The sequence below is a fragment of the Taeniopygia guttata genome, chromosome Z, assembly GCF_048771995.1.
Source record: "Taeniopygia guttata chromosome Z, bTaeGut7.mat, whole genome shotgun sequence".
Lineage (NCBI taxonomy): Eukaryota > Metazoa > Chordata > Aves > Passeriformes > Estrildidae > Taeniopygia > Taeniopygia guttata.
The window spans coordinates 77055140-77072782 of record NC_133063.1 but is presented as its reverse complement, the minus strand read 5'-3'; the positions used below and the strand labels follow the sequence as shown (position 1 = coordinate 77072782).

The window sequence follows — 17643 nt, the reverse complement described above, 5'->3', positions numbered from 1 at the left end:
GGGCAGCTCCCACTGACAAACGCCTCAATCAGGAGGATGCTCCTGCCCTGAGCGAGCCCTAGAGCTGCTCTGACACTGAGGCCTTCCGTGCACCAAGACAACCTTCTGATGCCCACATGGCAACCATGCCCTGACATCACAATGCAAGCACTCTATATTGGCCTGTGAATTTAGGCAGAGCAATAACCAACCTTCCCTACAGCAAATGCAAAATAGCTGGGGAAGTTCTCCTCTGTCACAAAGCAGCACAAATTCCTTTCATGGGCCAAACAAACCCTGTTGTTCAAGGGATCCAAGAGTAACTCCAGGAGTGCACCAAGCACCTACAGCCTGTACCCGAACTGAGCACTCAGATGGGAACCAAGCTAAGGAAACCAGACCAAGAATATGGCCCAAAGCATTGCACATCGGAGACACAACCCTCACTTTTATAAATTTAAAGGTTTATTAAATCTTAACAAAGGACTGAATAAGGAAAACTTGCAGCACTGGGAGTCTCTATGAACATTACATAGAGCAGCTCATCTATCAAATGGTTGCTCTGCCTTTTATACCCTTCATCCCGCCAAAGTTTTGCCAAAGTTTTGCCATCCACTGGTGGAGATTCCTTTCTTACCTCTTGACTGGAGGTCAGGTGTTGTTACTCCACACCTCCTGGTCACAAGCCGGCCCTCCCCAAAAGCCCTGACTACCAAGGCTATTGCAAGGGGGAGGGGAAATAGGACTATGGGAGCCTATATTACAATAACATCACTATACATTTTTATATCCACATAATATCTACCTCTTAACAGTGAGAGCCAACTGTTACATTACTCATCTATAGCACACAGAACCAGGAGAGAAGGCACTGTTGGCATAACAGCTGAAACAATTCCTAGCAAATCTCCCACATATTTGCATGTTTATTGGATACGCCCAGGGCTCCTGAGGATGTACATCTCTGCCTTTATTCCCCTTTGGAAGCAGTCAAACTGGCAGCACCTGCCCACCAGCAGGAGCTGCTCCGAGCTGGGAACACGACTGGTGGTGCTGATTTCCAGAGGCTTCTGTGTCCCAGGAGAAGATAAGGAAAGAGCGGATTGAGAGGTGCTGGCGCTGCTGCTGCTCTGTGCCAGAGAGCCCCGGCTGGGCAGGGCACGGCGCTGCAGGCTCTTTCTCCTGCCAGAGCTGGGCACACCTGGGAACAAGGCATGGCAACTTGTGGGAAACCAAAGGCTTTGTGGGGGCTGCATTGCTCAGCACACAGCCAGGCCATCTGTGACACAGACTTCTGGCGCATAAAAAGATAAAGGAGAGGCAAATAGCTGGGAAAGGTTTCATTTTGACCTTTCTTACCTGTTCACAGAAGTTGCCAAAATGAAAGTTACAGAGCAGGGCCTGATCCCTGCTGCCAGCTCAGGATTGGAAAGGAGGCATTCATTTATTTCAGTACTCGGTGCATAGGGAATCACTCCCCTAACACCTGCACACCCAGCAATCTCACTTATTAGTTTGTATCCATGGAACTAAGACATATTCAATACTTTGCTGAAACTCGCAGGCTAAACATTACTCCAAATTATTTGACATATTTAAATAATTTCTCTGAATTTATTGACATCAGAATAGGAGTAGGAGTATCCTGTAGGTCCCTGGTGGTCGTTGCCACAGGTTCAGGAGGAGACCCATGCACAAAAGAATCTAAGACACAACTGGGCTTGCCAAGCAAATGTATTCCATTAGTTGCAGTAGCAAATAATACCAACCCCTGGATTCCCAAAAATCCGCTGAGCAAGAGAAGGAGATGGAGTGTGGTGCTCGGCAACAGGGGCAGGTAGGCAGTGCACTTCCAGGACATGCCCCGGATCAAAACGGTGTGCACGTCATCCTTCTCACCCCTCCAGCCCAGAGCCAGGCCTTATACCTCCTGCTCAGGAGTGGAATTTTCCCAGTTACAGCATCAGCTCACACATGGCTGGCATGTGAGATAAGGCCAGGATGGCTCCAGATACCAAGGCCATGCCAACAAGGCTCCATTATGCATTGCTCCCCTTTCAAACCTTAACTGCCCACCGATTGACCCATACATTGTTTCTCTTTCAAGGGTCCTGTTCCCACCCATTAAACAATACACTTTTCTTCATTGTCTTGTCAACCTGCTCAAACACGGATCAAATATGGCAGGGCCTGGAACATGACTCTGGTTCCTGACACAGTCATTTGAAAACTATTCCATTCCTCAAATTCTCCTTTGCTGGTCAAGAGCCTCTTAAAAACATATCTTCCCTTTGAATGCATTCCAGCTACCTTCTTAGCAGGACCACTCTCTTTATTCTCAAGGCTAAAATAGCACTTGCACACATTAGGCACTGCAGTGGGGCAATACAGGGTTCAGCACTGCCTGTTAAAGCTAAAGGGATTCACAAGCTTAAGCCCTATTGAATACACCTAATACTTCTCCTTGCTGTACTGGGAATCAACACAAGCATTTCATCAATACACCCTTCAAGTGCTCTTGCTGAGTGAAGCCACATTGCAGTGTCAATACAGCAGCCAGGACTCAGTTTTTGCATGCAGGGAAAGCCAATTCTTTATTCACACAACTCATTTTTACAGCATTTTCACAGACCTCATGTTCAACTCCAATTTCCTGGTTGTTTTCTTGCCACATAATTCACTGCTTAGGTGTTTTTGGGTGAATTTGCTAAGACTCTTTTACTCAGGTGTTTACAATTTTCCTTTGTGGACTCCCATTGGACAGATTTCCTGATTATTACAGATGCAAACAGTTTTCTTCCCACAAGAGCTTGTTGTGCTAACTGCAGTCATGATTTTTCACATGGGAAGTTAGCTAGCTGCACGTAGAAGACACAACAGGCCAGCTGCTCATTTTTAGCAGAGTAAGGCCTGATTTTATAAGGCCTTTCTCTGACAATACCCCTAACCTGTGTGCAACACATTATGACTTTCTTTCACAAATTAAGGAAGAAAACACAGACTGCCTACCGAAATTTTCCTGCTCTCACCCAACCAGTTCATGACTCAAACAAAACCCTCAGGCGCATCCCCGATTCCCTCTCTCCCAGCAGCTCCGAGCTGCGGCGTGGCACAGCGCTTGCTGTGTGCCAGAGAGCACAAAGCAGGCTGGCCTGCTGGCCCTGAATATTTCTGCAAAGCACTCTGCAGGTCACAGCTTTGCTGTGGCTCAGTGCAGAAGTGCGGGGTTGCAGGCGCTGCCTCCCAGAGCTGTGTGAGGCACTGGCTCCTGCAGCCGTGAGCTGACGAGCTGTCCCTGCCTCCCGCTGGCCCATGGTCCCCTGGCACAAGCGCCGTGCCTGAAGGACGCTGCCCTGTGCTCCAGCCTGCCGAGCAGCCCGGCTCCTGCCCCGGTGCCCAGAGTGCTGCACACACTGCTGACCTTTGCCAGGAGTCGCAGGGCAGCCGGCACAAGAGTGGGAATGCTGAGCCAGGCCACCGGCCCTCGGCTGCCCTTGGCCTTTCTCTCCTCGGGGCAGACTCCAGAGGGCCAATGCCTCCAGGCTGGGCTGTGCCCAGCAGGGCTCCGCTTCCCCTCGGGAGCAGCCGGCTGCGCTTGGCCTCTGAGAGCGGAGGATGCGCCCGCTGCCAGCAAGAGGCACGCAGGGCCGGGCTGTGCCTCCTGCAGCTACAAGGGCCTCCTTGCAGCCTGCCCCTGCCCAGGCTCAGGCTGCTCCGGGCTCTGCCAGGGCTCTGCTTCGGCTCCACGCCGGGCAAGGCCGGGCCCGCTCTCACCTCACACTCGCTGACAGCTCTGCACCGCAGGAGACCTTTCAGAGCACCTCTCTGATCTTTCTGCTTTCTCCACTGAGCAAGGCTCTCCTCCAGCCAAAGACATTGCCCTTCACGATACAAATCCAAGTGGCAGGCACCCAAATGCTCTAGAGTCACAGCTGAAGGCCTGCATCTGCACAGGATGTTTTGGCTGCCCCATTTCCCTTTGGTTTTTCCTGCAAATGCCATTGCCCTTTCTGCCTCAACTGGAAGTGCCACAGATGTGCCAAACGGGGCCGGTGGGCCGTATGCCAAAGGCAGTGTAGTCTGGAAAAGAGGAATGAAGAATAGCCTTCTCCATTTACAAACCATACCAAAGAAGCCATAAGTGTGTCTCAGCACCAATAAAAGACAACTGGCAATTCAGAAGGAAATGTTTTCTGAAGGGGTCAGAGGGAGGGGAATCTTCCAAACGACTTGATGCTTCAAAAACTTTATTTAATTATAATCCTATCTATAAACCTATACTACAAAACTACTTAACAATCCTACTCTAGAGTCCTACTCTACAATCCTACTCTAACTTGGTAATAATATCTTCATCGTTAGATTCTCGTCTTCTTCGTCTTCTTCGTCTTCTTCATCTTCACTGAGTTGATGAGCAGTGCCAGGATGGACGTTGGCTTGGCTGCTGTTACAAATGGATGCTAATCCACAGGAAAAAAAACAACAAAGAACAGTGAACCATGACCTTCCAAGCTCAGTGCTTCACAGACTCAATCAGGATCCCTCTAGCTCCTAGAAAGATCCAGAAAGTAAAACAATGGGACCATCTGTTCCCCACTCATCATGTGCAGGAGCTTGCCATCACAGGCAAACCTGGCCTCATTTATTCTGGTTTCTCCATCTTGCTGGGATTTTTGCCCTGCTAGTGCTCTAGAAATGGTGCTTTCTGTCCCTGGGGTTTCTTCCTTTCAGGAAGCTCCAATGACTCCCATAGGTCCCTGTCTTGGAAAGACAGGCACCATGCTAACTTTCACAGGCACACAGAGCGGTGTCTGCCTTTCCATGCCCTGCCCCTCCTGTGTGGGATGGCACCTTCCTTCCCAGCAGGGCCAGCCGAGTGGCGCTGGGTCCTGCAGTTCCCTCTCTGCCACACAACCTGGCAGTCAGCCTGGGCCAGTTCCCCTCTGCCTGAGCGTGCCAGGCAGCAGATGGGGCTGGGACAAGTCCCTCTCAGCTGTCCCTGTTTGTGTGCCAGAAACCTCTAAGGGTGGGGTGGGGGGCACAAACCAGGGCCCCTCAGAGGCTCACAGTGAGTCCCTCACAGCCCCTCCTGCCCACAGCCAAATCTCTCCAGAGTGCTGTGCCAGGACTGGCAGCCTTGGGTTCCTCCACCACCATTTCATGTCTCTCTACCCTGCATTGCTGTACTTCAGTTCTTTTACCATTAGATAAAACTGAACATCCCACCAAATCAGGGCAACAGAAACAGCCAGAAAACAGAGCACCTGTCCTCTCAGGAAATGCGGAGAGAGGTGGAGTTATTCAGTTTTGTGAAGAACAGGCCCCAGGGAGACTTTATTGCTGCTTTCCAAGATTTCAGAGTGGCTTTGAAGAAAGTGGGGGTAACCTTTTTTAACAGGGCCAGTTACAAGAGAGTGTGGGCAAATAGTTTTAAACACATGGGGATCTAATCAGAGTAGGTCTAAGGAAGACCTTCTTTTCTCGGAGCATGGTGCCACCCTGGCACAGGTTGTCCCAAGAGCTTGTAGGTGTCCCCATCCCTGGAATCATTCCAGGTCAGGTGGGATAGGACTCTGAGCAACCTGATCTCTTTAAAGATGTCCCTGCTCATTGCAGGTTACTTGGACCAGAGGACTTTCCAGAGCCCTGCCAGCCCAGCCCACTCTAGGATTCCTCACTGTTTTCATTTGAACATCACCAAGAGTGGAGGTGAGGAGGAAGGGGGCTCATCTGATGCCTCGGACCTCGGTGGAGGAGGAGCCCATCCCTCAGACACTGTTTCACCTCAGCCCCTTGGCATTTTACCTGCAGGAGCCTCTTGGCAGACCAGCGCTGCTCTTTGTCTGTCTGCAGGCAGCAGCTCAGGAAGTCACGCAGGGAAGGTGAGAATCGGTTGGGTTTACGCAGCTGTGGTCTCTCTCCTCTGGCTATCGGGAGTTCAGCCTGCAGGAAAAGGAAACACGAGGCTCCACCTGCTTCTTTCCCATCTGTAACTGCTCTCCCAGAGCCCACTGTTTAAACTCCACTCTGCAGAGCAGTTTCTGGTAAGATGGAGATGGTAAAGGAAAGATGACTTTCCTTTACCAACAAAAAAACACGGCTTTTCCAACATCCCGCTGATCCTGCCTTGGCAGTCAATTTCATTGACTGACCCAGTTAGTGGGAGCTACATCAGCAAAGCTTGTTTCCTTCTTGGAGGATTCACACCACCTTGACAGGCTTTTCAGAAGATGGACTCTGCTACACTAACGCTACTGTTTCCAAGGATTAGTACATGAAAGGCATCTCTGCAGTGCTTGTTGGTCCCTTAAGCACAGCGGTCATAAACCAAAACTCATTGAGCTTCTTGTCCTCTTCTAGAAAACAGAGGTGCATGGGAGGCAAGAATGGAGATCCACCAGGTATTCCTCAGGGTGAGGAAACAAACATTTGGAATCTCATATTCAACACAGACCCTTTAAGACGCCTGCACAAATGTATTGGGATGAAAATGCCGGCTTAGGCACACAGGAGCCACCTGCAGCTCTGTCTCTCAGCTGCAAGTTTCAGCCTCTTTATGTGGCAAAAGGAAACCTTTCCAAGGTTAAATCAGAAGAAGAAGCACCATCCCGATGGTCACCCTCTGCTCATTTGTATACTCAAGTCAATGCATTAATGGCGTCCCCATCGCAAAAAATGTCTGTAAGAAGTGGGAGGTTTTGACAGCTCTCCGTGACACCAGGCTGCAGCCTGGTCTCCAGAAAAATGCCCATCACAATAGTAACAGCTCTGTGCTGGTGGCACTGAACTAGATGGTGACCAAAAAGACTTTGTTATTATCCTCTTCAACCCAGAGGAAAATTTGCAAGCCCAAGACAGCAAGCACACTCCCCTGGAGTATAAATAATTATGGCAGCTTTCTTTCCTTTTCCCACACCCTCAGAGGTCACAAAGGGGGCTTTATCCTGTCTCTCTGCAACTGAGCTCAGCCACTGGACATGGTGGGGAGCTGGAGTCCTCACTGCCCTTAGCACTGTGCAAGCCAGGGATGGCCCTGCTCCTATGGTAAAGGAACACAGCACCAGCATCAACTGCCCACGTTGGATCCCAGCCCCAGGCACCAGGCTGCAAGCTCATCAACTTTTTAAAAGACCCAGAAACAGCCAAGGGTTTAGAGTAACTGCAGTCAGAGAAAAACACATCCTCAACTTATCCAGGCCACCCACACACATGACTGAGCAATGTACAGATTATTTGAAAGCCTGAAAGTTTTGAAGACCCACAGGACTTGGAAAAGATGCTACAGTGTGGAGGAAAATCAATGTGCTGTGGTTAAAAAAAGAAAAAGGAAGCAAAACTGTTGGGGAAGATGAAACCGGAAAACCTTTACAAATATGTATGCCTGGCAAAAGATTTTGAGAATATGGAAACTGTAAGCGAGATTGAAATGAAAGTAAGCTTTGAGATAGTTACTAGCCTTAGTTACTGAACAACTGGAAAACAATGGTATGGCCAGCTGAAGGTAATCCCCTTTTGATTAAACAACACCCTCTGCTGGCAGACAGGTCCAAGGGTCAGAGCAGACCCTACTAGCTTGGCAGAAGGGGTCCAAAGAGTAGTTTTTAGGGTTTAAAATGTAACACAGTATGATAATGTAATGATTCTTATAGGCTGTAGGTAAATACTCTAGTATTTGTATCTTGGACTAGATTAGTTAGTGAAAATTTGAACATTCTGCACAGAAGAAGATTTATTGTCTTGTAACAGGAACTTCCTCACTCTTTCGGGTCTCTCTTTTGGGCTCCTCTTTCGGGCCTGCTCCGAGCTGTGGCTGGCAGCTCCAAGCAGGGCCCTGCATCCACTCCCTTTGCAATAAACCGAAAGTTCCAAGACCTGGCTTCAAAGATCTCTCGTCTCCATCCATCCCGACCGTCCTACACACTGTCACTCCTACACAAAACTACTTGGGCATTGCTTTGGTGGTTGTGTCTTTCTTCTTTTTCTTTTTCATTTTCCTTTCTTTTCCGATAAAATTGAAACTGGGAAGGTGTAACGTCAATTTCTTAGGATATTTATCACATGTCTAACCTCTCTACTGAAAAATTCTTGCCCTTCAGAGACAGAGCACCAGCGGAGTTCAAAAAGCAAATGAGAAATGTCAGGCAGGTTGCAGGCCAAAATGCCAGGTTTCTGAACTGCTACTTCCCTTCTGATGCAACCGAATTTACAGCAGATGCTGATGTGCTGCAGGGACATGTTTAGAAGGGGACCTTGGTGGAAGTGGTGCCAGCAGATGGCAATGGGATTTGTCCAATGGCACACAGGACATGGGACAGGTGAGAAAGACAAGTGGGATCAGGGAGTATTTGCACCTTACCGAAACAGGAGTTTCATTCCTGTGAGGAAGTTCTCGTTCCACCATTTCGATGCCCACGATTCCAAAAGACCATATGTCCACTTTGGGGCCATATGGTTGACCTGTCAGCACTTCAGGCGCCATCCAGCCAGAAATGCCGGCCACTGAGCTCCGTCTATGCTGCTCAGGGGTGAGCTGAGCAAAGAGGCCAAAGTCAGCTGTGGACAAATAAACATACCATGAAAGCCAGGTCAAGTTAGGAAATCAAGCAAAAGAATTCCCCACTCTCAGTCTATGTGTTGTTGAATCTCCTGAAGAACTGTCCACACTCAGTTTCCTTGGGGCTTTAGCCAAGGAAGTATGGAATTGGCCACTTCCAAAAAAATCACATTTTTTTTAACGCTGCTCACAGCAGTGGCCTTTATTCCCCTGAAGCTTTAGATTGTAGCTCCCTCCCTCTGGAAGAGACACAAACACACCAACGCCACTCTTGACTTCTCCTGGTTCCTTAGACCTCTGTGCACGTTGCAACCGTGCCTTCAGCTCAGAGCGGTGGGTCCCTGCACTGCCACCAGCACCATTTCTGGGGAGTTGGCAGCCACTCAAAGCAGCCCCTCACCCCACATCCCTGAACGCTGCACCTGACCAGGAATATACTGACCCAGCTTGACAGAGCCGTCGGTTCTGAGAAGGATGTTGTCACTCTTCACATCTCGGTAGATCACGTGGTTCCAGTGAAGAAAATCCAATCCTTGCAGGCACTGAGAGAGAAAACAGAAGCAGGAGGGCAAAAATTAGTGATTTCATCACACAAGAAAGGAAACAGAGTCTCTAAAAGATTCCCTCTGCATGGGAATGGCGAGTAATGGCAGAACACAGTGCCATTGAGAGGAAGAGTTGCTGCTCCAACACTTGCAGAGCAGGACTTTTCTAAGGAAAGGCATGTCAGCTTTTGAAAGAGCAACAGCACCTGCTGTTGTAGACTGTCCCCTGCAAACCAGCCAGGATGACTGCTGCTGCAGTGGATGTGCTTTCTCCATGCAGAGGGCAAAGGAGGGGTTTGGCCAAGAAAGAAAAAAGTCCCTCTCTTTGGTGTGAAGCGGATCACTTTTGGGTGGGAGGCTGCATGACGAGAGTTTTGTTGCTGGCCTCAGCACAGACTTGAAGTATCACATCAGTCACCTTCCTGAAGCAAAGAGCATTTTGGCTGCACTACTGTCCTTTTCAGTTGAGGACTGTGAGAAAGGAGTCTCTGTTTTTTCTCAGCTGATCATTTCAAATCCTGCCACCAGCACCTTTGCTTTTACAGGCAAGGAATGCAGTGCGGACAGGCTCAAGATACAAGTTTAGGGAGGCAAGGTGGAGAAGAGCAAATACAAATACAGGAGGCAGAGTGAGAATACAACAGCAGGAGATAAGAGTACAAGAACTGAGTACAGTGAGTGCAGGAGCACTGGCAGGCAGTTCCCTTGAGATGCTTTTACTTACCCATAGCATACCAGCACTAGAAAAACAAAGTTTATACATGAAACCTCTCCTGTTCTGAGCCTCTGTTTCCCAGACTATCCTGCCCAAGCCCTCGGAAGCACAGGTGGGCTTGCTGACCTCTCGACTGATGACTGCTATCTCGTCTTCAGACAGGTAGATCTTGCTGATGGCATCGCTCAGAGTGCCTCCATCCATGAACTCCATGACCAGCCAGAATTGATTATCCAAAAGATAGCTGAAAGAAGGAAACAAGAGCATGGAGGTAAACATGCATGGTTAGTTTATTTTCTTGGTTCTTATTTCCAAGTCCCTGTGTGACAAGGACAGAAGAAAAGGAACAGACATTCCCTCTAGGCTGTGCATTGTTTGAAACCTGTCTCAAGAAGAAAGGCACAGCTTTGGAAAAGGAGATGTCTTAAATAGCCAGCAAGTAAAAACTGCAGTATAGGAACAGATAAAAAACTTGTCACACTGCGTGTTTCTGGAAATAACCACCTAGTCTTCCTGGCATGCAAAGCAATGGAAAAGAGGGGACACAATCCAAGGAAAATCCATGTTAGTTTACCCAGACGTAAGAGGACTGTTGAAAAAAGTCAAGTCCCAAAATAATGTGGTGGCTGTGAACTTACAGGCTATTAATTTAATTAGATATGACTGATGCAGATTTTTGAATAATTTTCAAACTATGTGTGCCAGGGAATACTCCTGCAGACAAGATGCACTCTCTTCCCATCCACCGGAGATGAGCAGAGCAGTAATAATTAACCAATAATTACAGCTCTGTTTTGTGCCAGTGAACAATCTTGCATGTTTGCAATATGTAAACAAATATTTACAACAACTCACCTGCCTAAATAGTTGACCACGTTGGGATTCCTATTTATCTTCACAGTCATGAGTTCATAGACTTTTAGTTCCTTCTTCGTCAGTTCTTGGAGATTTATTTTCTTTATGGCCACCTAAAATGACATTGAAAATCAGCAACTTGAGAAGTTGGTGGCACGAGACCACAAGGCACATGGAGCGAGTGATTTTGCAATGACACAGCCAAGCTGTGCCAAACTGCATTCTGATTAGGCATTGCAGTAATTAGGAACTGACATTGCAACAGCCCATTTCTCTGCTCCCTTGGGGGCCAGTTACAGGACACGTGGCCACTGAAGTTTTGCCGTGTCCACTTGGTAACAGTGGTATCTCACCCACAAACCTCTGAGCCCACTCCCTGCTGCTTTGTATGGGATTCAGCAGAAGTAATCCATGCCTTAATACTCTGTGGCTAATCCAGGGCTATGGGCAGGGCTTAGGGCTTCTAGGGACCCCTTGCAGATCTCTCCCTATGTGCAGTTCCCAAGTGCAGCACTGCAGGTGTCTGAGGAGCTACCGGTAACTCTCAGATGCATTTGCTGGCAACCAGAAGTGAGAATTCAGGACTCTGAAGCTGTCGCCCCAAAGAGCAGTGAGATGCTCTAAGGCACCACCTTTGCTTTAGCAATTGAGAGCGAGTGAGCACATCCTTGTCTGAAATGAACTGCTGCCCTGCGTGCCTTCCTTCTGGCAGCTGAGAAGGACAAAGACTGTCCCCAATGTATTTTGCAGGCTGGTACCAGTCTGTGTTTCTTTTGCCTCTTCAGCACAGCTCTACCCAAAGCTCTGGCCACAGCTGCTCACACCAGAGGGGAAAGCCCTCGAGTGCAGCAGAGTCTGAGGGGGCTGTTGACATTTACCTCTCCTCCTGTGGCTTTGTTGAGTGCTCTAACCACATGTCCAAAAGTCCTAGAAACAAAAAAGCAGCAAAGAAATTAGAAGCCATTTAGCTCTTGCAGTGAAAGCCAGCCCACACAGGAGATCTCTGCTGCAAATGCCTAAGACCTGCAGGATGCAGGCGGGCTCTGCCAGAAGGCAGATGATGCATTTTCCTCTCAAGTGCATGGGCACTGGGCCTGTCCCTGAAGTGCTGCCATCTACTGCCTCAGCTCCTAAAGAGAGCTCCTTCTTTCATCTCAGGTTTCATGTTCTAAATTGCGCAGTTTTCATAGTTTTCATCCTGACCATGGAGAATTTCCTTCAGCAAACTCTTGGAAAGAAATGTTCCTGAGAACTGGTATCTGACAGCTATCAGGGAGTAGGTTGCACTTTCAGGCAAGCAAGTTTCTTCCCCTTTTATTAGTGTGGCTGTATGATTTGGAGAGATAGAAAAATGCTAAGGAAATTAACACAGAGCTGTCCCACACTTGAGAGACAAGGAGATCTTCCAGGCCCTGTTCCTTGCTGCAGGCAAGAGACCTTGGCAGCATGAAGATGTCTCTGACAATACCTTCAGGGCACACTCACAAATTCTGAGCAGCACTGAGAGATGGGACAATCTATCCCCAGTGTCTGAACATGGCAATAGATGTCTGTTTGCAGCTGGCCTCACTTCACACTGCATAGATATTCCACCAGAAAAACACCCGGCCCATGGTTATGGAGAAGTAACTGTGGTTGGACTCACCCGCTGCCAATATATTCCAGTTCAGAATATTTCCCCACGGGGTTTTCCATGTTCACTATTTTCCCTGAGGGAAACAAAATGCAAGATGCTCACTTTAAAGCAAAGATCCCAGCTTCCAGAAGATGCAAAAGGCAGCCCCAGAGCCTGAAGCTTTGAACTCTTTGTGGTCGCCTGGGTAACAACAGCAAGCAGGCCGACAGCTCTGCAGCACAGGTGGCCAGCACACAGACTGATTTTCTACAGCAGTTCCCGTGGGGAAATGTCTCTAAATGTCCCTGGGACACCAATCTCAGGAAAAACATTTGGTACAGCTATGCTGAAACATGCACACAATACACTGTCCCTCAGAGAAGAAATACAGCAGACGTACTCAGTTGCTCCAGGGAGTCATCCTTGATCTCCTGGTGCTGAGCAGCGCTGGAGATGGGCAAACTGCCCCGGCTCCACTTCCCAGGTTGGGGAGCAAAGGCTCCTTTAGACAATGCTGCTGCTGCAGCAGGTTTGACAAAGCCCTTGTGGATCTGGAACAAGAAATGAGTTTGTCAGAAAGGCGCCTTGCAGAGATTAGCCTGAAATTCCATTGCAAATGCAAGCCCTTGGTAAGGTTCTGTCAGCCACATGCAGGGCTCTTAAATGGGTTTTTTCTGATGTCCACTTCTCAAACTGGATGGGTCAAAACCAAAGGTTAGTTCTACTCAAGTTCATGGCCAGATTCATGTTCCATTTTCATGGATTTTCTGAAGGATCACTGCCACAATGACCATTCTGCTTCCTCTCAAGGATTCCTTTCCCACTCGAAGGGCTTCAGACACATTTGCAGCTCCTTGTTCAAATGTTCTGCCTCCTCCCACTGTGTCCTCTTTTCCTGCACCATCTTCAGGTCATGCTCAACTTGTAGTAACTTTGGTGGGGACAGTTCCTGTACCTCATGCCAGGCCTGGGGCTCTTCATTGCCACTCATTTGCTGGAAGGCTTTGCAGGCTGCCCGGCGAGATGTCAACATTTGCACCTCAAGTCAAACAGAAGAAAGCAGTCAGAGACTACGGCTTATCCCTGTCAGTCAAGAGTCATTGACTGTGAGGAAAGGGAAAGAACAGATTTACAAGGGGTACAGACAGCTTGTTTCAATCCTCCCTCTGGGTCACCATGTTCCCCTGTAAAAACACCTCAAGAAACAAGGAGAGCAGGAACAGGCCAGCAAGAATCAATTTGGATGACTGCTGGCCAAAAGGCCAAAGGACAAGTCCCACTGTCCAGGGCAGCAGTTGAGATTCAGCACACCAGGAAATGTCCTTCAGAGTGTCTGGGGTACACACTACAGCAGGATGGCACTCAGAGGCATCAACTCACTCCCTGAAGCCCTGCACTGGAAAAGCAAGAAGGGCAGAAACCACCAGTTTGGTGACTGCAGTGGCTATCCCTCTTTCACTCACTTGCTTTTGTAGAGCCTGAGGGAGACGATTAAGTTTTTCTCTGATGATTTTCATTTCTTCTTCCAGCCTCTTCTCCTTTGCCTTCATCTTAGTGACAATTTTCTGAAACTCCGTGTCCAGCTGTTTCTTCAAGTTCTGTAAAATACAAGAGAGAGGATCTTTCATGAGTGGAGTGGCTGCCACTCTTTCACTCACCTGGTCTTGTTGATCGCCCCTCTGCTGACGGAGATTCATCCCCTCTTGAATTCCTCTCATGTCTTCCTTGTTCCCCTTCTTCACTTCCATGATGGCACTCTGAGCCCCGGGCAGCTCTGCTTGTGACTCTGCCTTGATGTTCTGTACACACAAATGCAGAGCAAGTGACTGGGAGCTGCCATCAGGCTCAGCTTTTTCCTCTTGCAGCTTCAAAATCCCATTTATTCAGCCACTTCTTTCTGCTTCCCTGCCCACCTCTGCTTCCAGTGCAACCCTCCTGTCCCAGTGCTGACTTTGGCAGATTCCAAGGCTCTGTGCTTTCAGTGCCTCTGGGACTCCTGACCTCCTCAGTCCCAAGAGCTCCATTTTATGCCCCTTTTCCTGCCCTTCCCTCTGAAACCTGGCGAGTCAGGCTTACCTGGCCATTCTCCTGTGGCTCTTCCACCTGCTGCCTGAGCTGCTCTTCCTGCTCTCGGGCTGGGAACAGCTCTTCCCGAGTCTGCCATGGCATCTCTGACAAAGCAGGCTGCTCCTGCTCTTTCTCTGGAAGGACCTGCACAGAAAGCAAGAGAAGATGGGTTTTAACTTTCCAGACAACATTTGAGGGCCAAGACTCAAGGACTGATGGGCTCACACGTTCCCAAAGCACTGTGCTGCAGCTCTCCTGGGTCATTCTCTGCCCATGAGGAGGCACAGAAGCCAAAGTGACCCTGGCACTGCAATCAGGGGCCATCTGGGGCTGAAGCTCAAGCAGCCTCTGAGGCAGCTGACAGGGAAGGTGTGGCATTTCTCAAGGGTCTGCTGAGGGCCTCCCTCTGCTTCTGCCTTGCTCTGTTTGTCTTTCAGTAGTGACTGACACCCCACCCTGTCCCACAGCTCCATCCTGGCTCTGCAGGTGGCTTCCTCTGTGAGCTCAGCCCTTGTGAGAGACACTTCTGGAGTTCATGTTCTCTTCACCAACTAAAACATGGAATTCTTCCACCTCTCTGGGACAGGCTGAACATTAAAGCATTAACGGGGGGCTTCAGGAAGAAGAGGCTGGAGGAGGAAACCATGTCTGAGGGGAAAAAAACCACCACATCTGGAGGAGGAAACAGCTCTGCCTGCTCAGAATCGGTCATCAGAACATGTCTTTAATCCTCTCCTGAAAGGGATGCTTTACGTGAACTTTGCACCTCCAACTGCTTTGAACCAGAGCCAAGAAGATTCAATTATGCAAATGTTACATAGATAGATAGATAGATAGATAGATAGATAGATAGATAGATAGAGAGAGAGACAGACAGACAGATCTCACTTTTATAATCTCTCTTTACTATCAGTTTTGTTCCTACATACATCAACACTTGGTAGCCATTGCCCCAGTCAGCAGCAATCCCGAGATTGCTCTCCTGTTCCTTCAATAAACCACACTCTCAGGGAATCTGGAGCATTTAGGTCCTTATGGAATACAAGAAGATCCAGAGCATTGCACTGGGAACTGCACTCTTGCAGCATCTGTGCTTGGCCAAGTGCTTCTCTTGGACTCGACCACACTGACACTGCTAAAGGGGCTGCAATCAGGAATAAAGGCCAGGCCCTCCCAGCTCCTCTTATCTTTGAGAACCAGCTGGAATGCAAGAGCATTGATTTCCTGCTCAATTCCCAAACACCACACCTCCTGATTTCCTGGGTTGCAAAAAGACACAGGGACTGTTAATATGAAAGCGAAGAGCAAGGCCCTGTTGACTGGCCTGGCACCACAACAGCTCCCTGCCCCAAACAATGTGTTCTCATGCAAAAATACTGCATCCTCCAGAAAGGCCCCCTTACAAAAGAAAATGCAACCAGAATCTTTACAAGTGCAGGAAAAGAGTAGGAAAGATGGAAGAAAATCCACTTGCATTGCTAAAAACCAAGAAATTGAACAGGAATACTCCTCCGAATAAAGGAACAAAAACAAGACAGAAGAGCGACAGATGCCAGTGGAAAAAGCACTAGGATAACGTGAGGAGATATTTGCCGATGAAACAGCCCGTGTGGCAAGCACTGTCATGTATGGATCCATGGAAGTGTGCCTGAAGGTCTTTCACGAGGCTCCCGTTGTCCAGTTGTCCAGGCTAAAGCTCCCTCAGCACATCCTCCTTGGCCTTGCGCTCCACACCCTTCCCCAGCTCCCATGTCCTTCTCTGCACACCCTCCAGCCCCTCAAGGACTTTCTGCTTCAGAGGGGCCCACATGTGGACACAGCACTCCCAGCTATGGCCACAGTGCTGCCCAGCCCAGGGGGACGGTCACTGCCCTGCTCCTGCTGCCCCACTGCTGATGACAAAGGCCAGGATACCCTTGGCCTTCTTGGCCACCTGACCAGGCACGGGCCCACGTTCAGGTTCTCTTGACTGCCCAGCAACAAAGTTGCCCATTGGACTCAAAATACAGCATCCACCATTTCAAAATGTCCTTCCTCTTCTGAGCAACACAAGACTGCAGTCATGGACTTGCAGCTTCACCCCCCCTGCCCCGCCTCCAGGCTGCAATGCTCTTTTCAAAGCTGCAGACTACACCAAAAAATGCATCCACAGAACCTTGCTTTTTGCCTCACAAGAGGGCTTCACAATTATAAACTTAGTTTCTTTGGCCAGGTCTTGTCCCCCACAGATTCATGGACAACACACTCGTCTACTTGCAGCTTATCAATAGTCACAAGACAGCTGAGCCGCACACTTTGTAGAACTGAATAAATACTCAAGCAACTGCAGACCCGTTTCACCAGCCACACACATGTTTCCACAAAGGGAAAGCAAACAAACCAAACCCTGAGACCTCCAGCACTACCTCGTGCGCCCTTGGCCATGGGCCTGCAGAAGCCCAAGAGACAGAGCTTCACTGAGTTGAGCAGCCAGACGCTCACCCTGAGGCAACAGGCTTTGGTGCCTAAACATGACAGGTCCAAGGCCAATTTCTAGCTGGAGGTCACTGCCTGCAGGAAATCGCTGGGTCCTGGCAGGACTCCAGCACTCAGCATCCTCGGCCAGCAACAGCAAGAGCTGGCTGGTCAGAAACTTCAGCTCTGCCTTGCACTAAAAACAGCCCCACCTAAAACAGGCACTTACTGGCTCCAAAGAGTCAGCCTCAGGCGTGACCCGTGATGGAGCCTTGTGGTCAAACTGCTCCATTTGCTCCTCTTTGGCTTCTTCACCAGGAGCAGAGGGAGCCAGGGCAGACACTGCTGTTGTCTCTATCATCTGTGGCAAGAGAGAAGCATGAGGGACAGGCCATTACCTATCATTTAAAACCGTATTTCTTCTCACATCTACCACCATATCTTGCAAGGAAAATTGAGAAACTTTGATTACAATGGGATTCTAAAGTGATCTCATGTATTAACATTGGCTACTACAACTGTAATGCAACTTGCTCTGATTTAAATATCCCAACCTGTCTACTATCAGGTGACAATGATCGATCTGTGTAACTGACATTGTAAGTCTTGAAAGCTAAGAAATGCAAAAGAGAAACTGGCTGCTCTGCCTTGCACTAAAAACAGCCCAACCCACAACTGGCACTTACTGGCTCAGGAGATTCAAGCTCAGGCGTTACCACTGATGGAGCCTTGAGGTCATACTCCTCAATTTGCTCCTCCACGGCTTCTTCACCAGGAGGAGAGGGAGCCAGGGCAGACACTGGTGGTGTCGCTGTCATCTGTGGCAGGAGAGAAGCATGAGGGACAGACTGTTATCTAT

The 17643-nt window shown here is 49.0% G+C and overlaps 1 protein-coding gene across 1 annotated transcript; it reads right to left on the bottom strand.

Moving 5' to 3' along the window:
- Nucleotides 1–4209: 4209 nt before the first annotated feature.
- LOC140681907 (serine/threonine-protein kinase PAK 3-like) lies at nucleotides 4210–17086 on the bottom strand. The gene is made up of 13 exons (XM_072922608.1): nucleotides 17014–17086; nucleotides 14340–14474; nucleotides 13727–14062; nucleotides 13219–13302; nucleotides 12664–12814; nucleotides 12294–12357; nucleotides 11527–11575; nucleotides 10649–10761; nucleotides 9920–10037; nucleotides 8976–9075; nucleotides 8336–8532; nucleotides 5785–5922; nucleotides 4210–4439 (listed from the first exon to the last, which is right to left on the bottom strand). Exons 1-13 carry the CDS (start codon nucleotides 17074–17076, stop codon nucleotides 4338–4340), a joined length of 1650 nt encoding a protein of 549 aa, XP_072778709.1. The 5' UTR covers nucleotides 17077–17086; the 3' UTR covers nucleotides 4210–4337.
- Nucleotides 17087–17643: the final 557 nt, after the last annotated feature.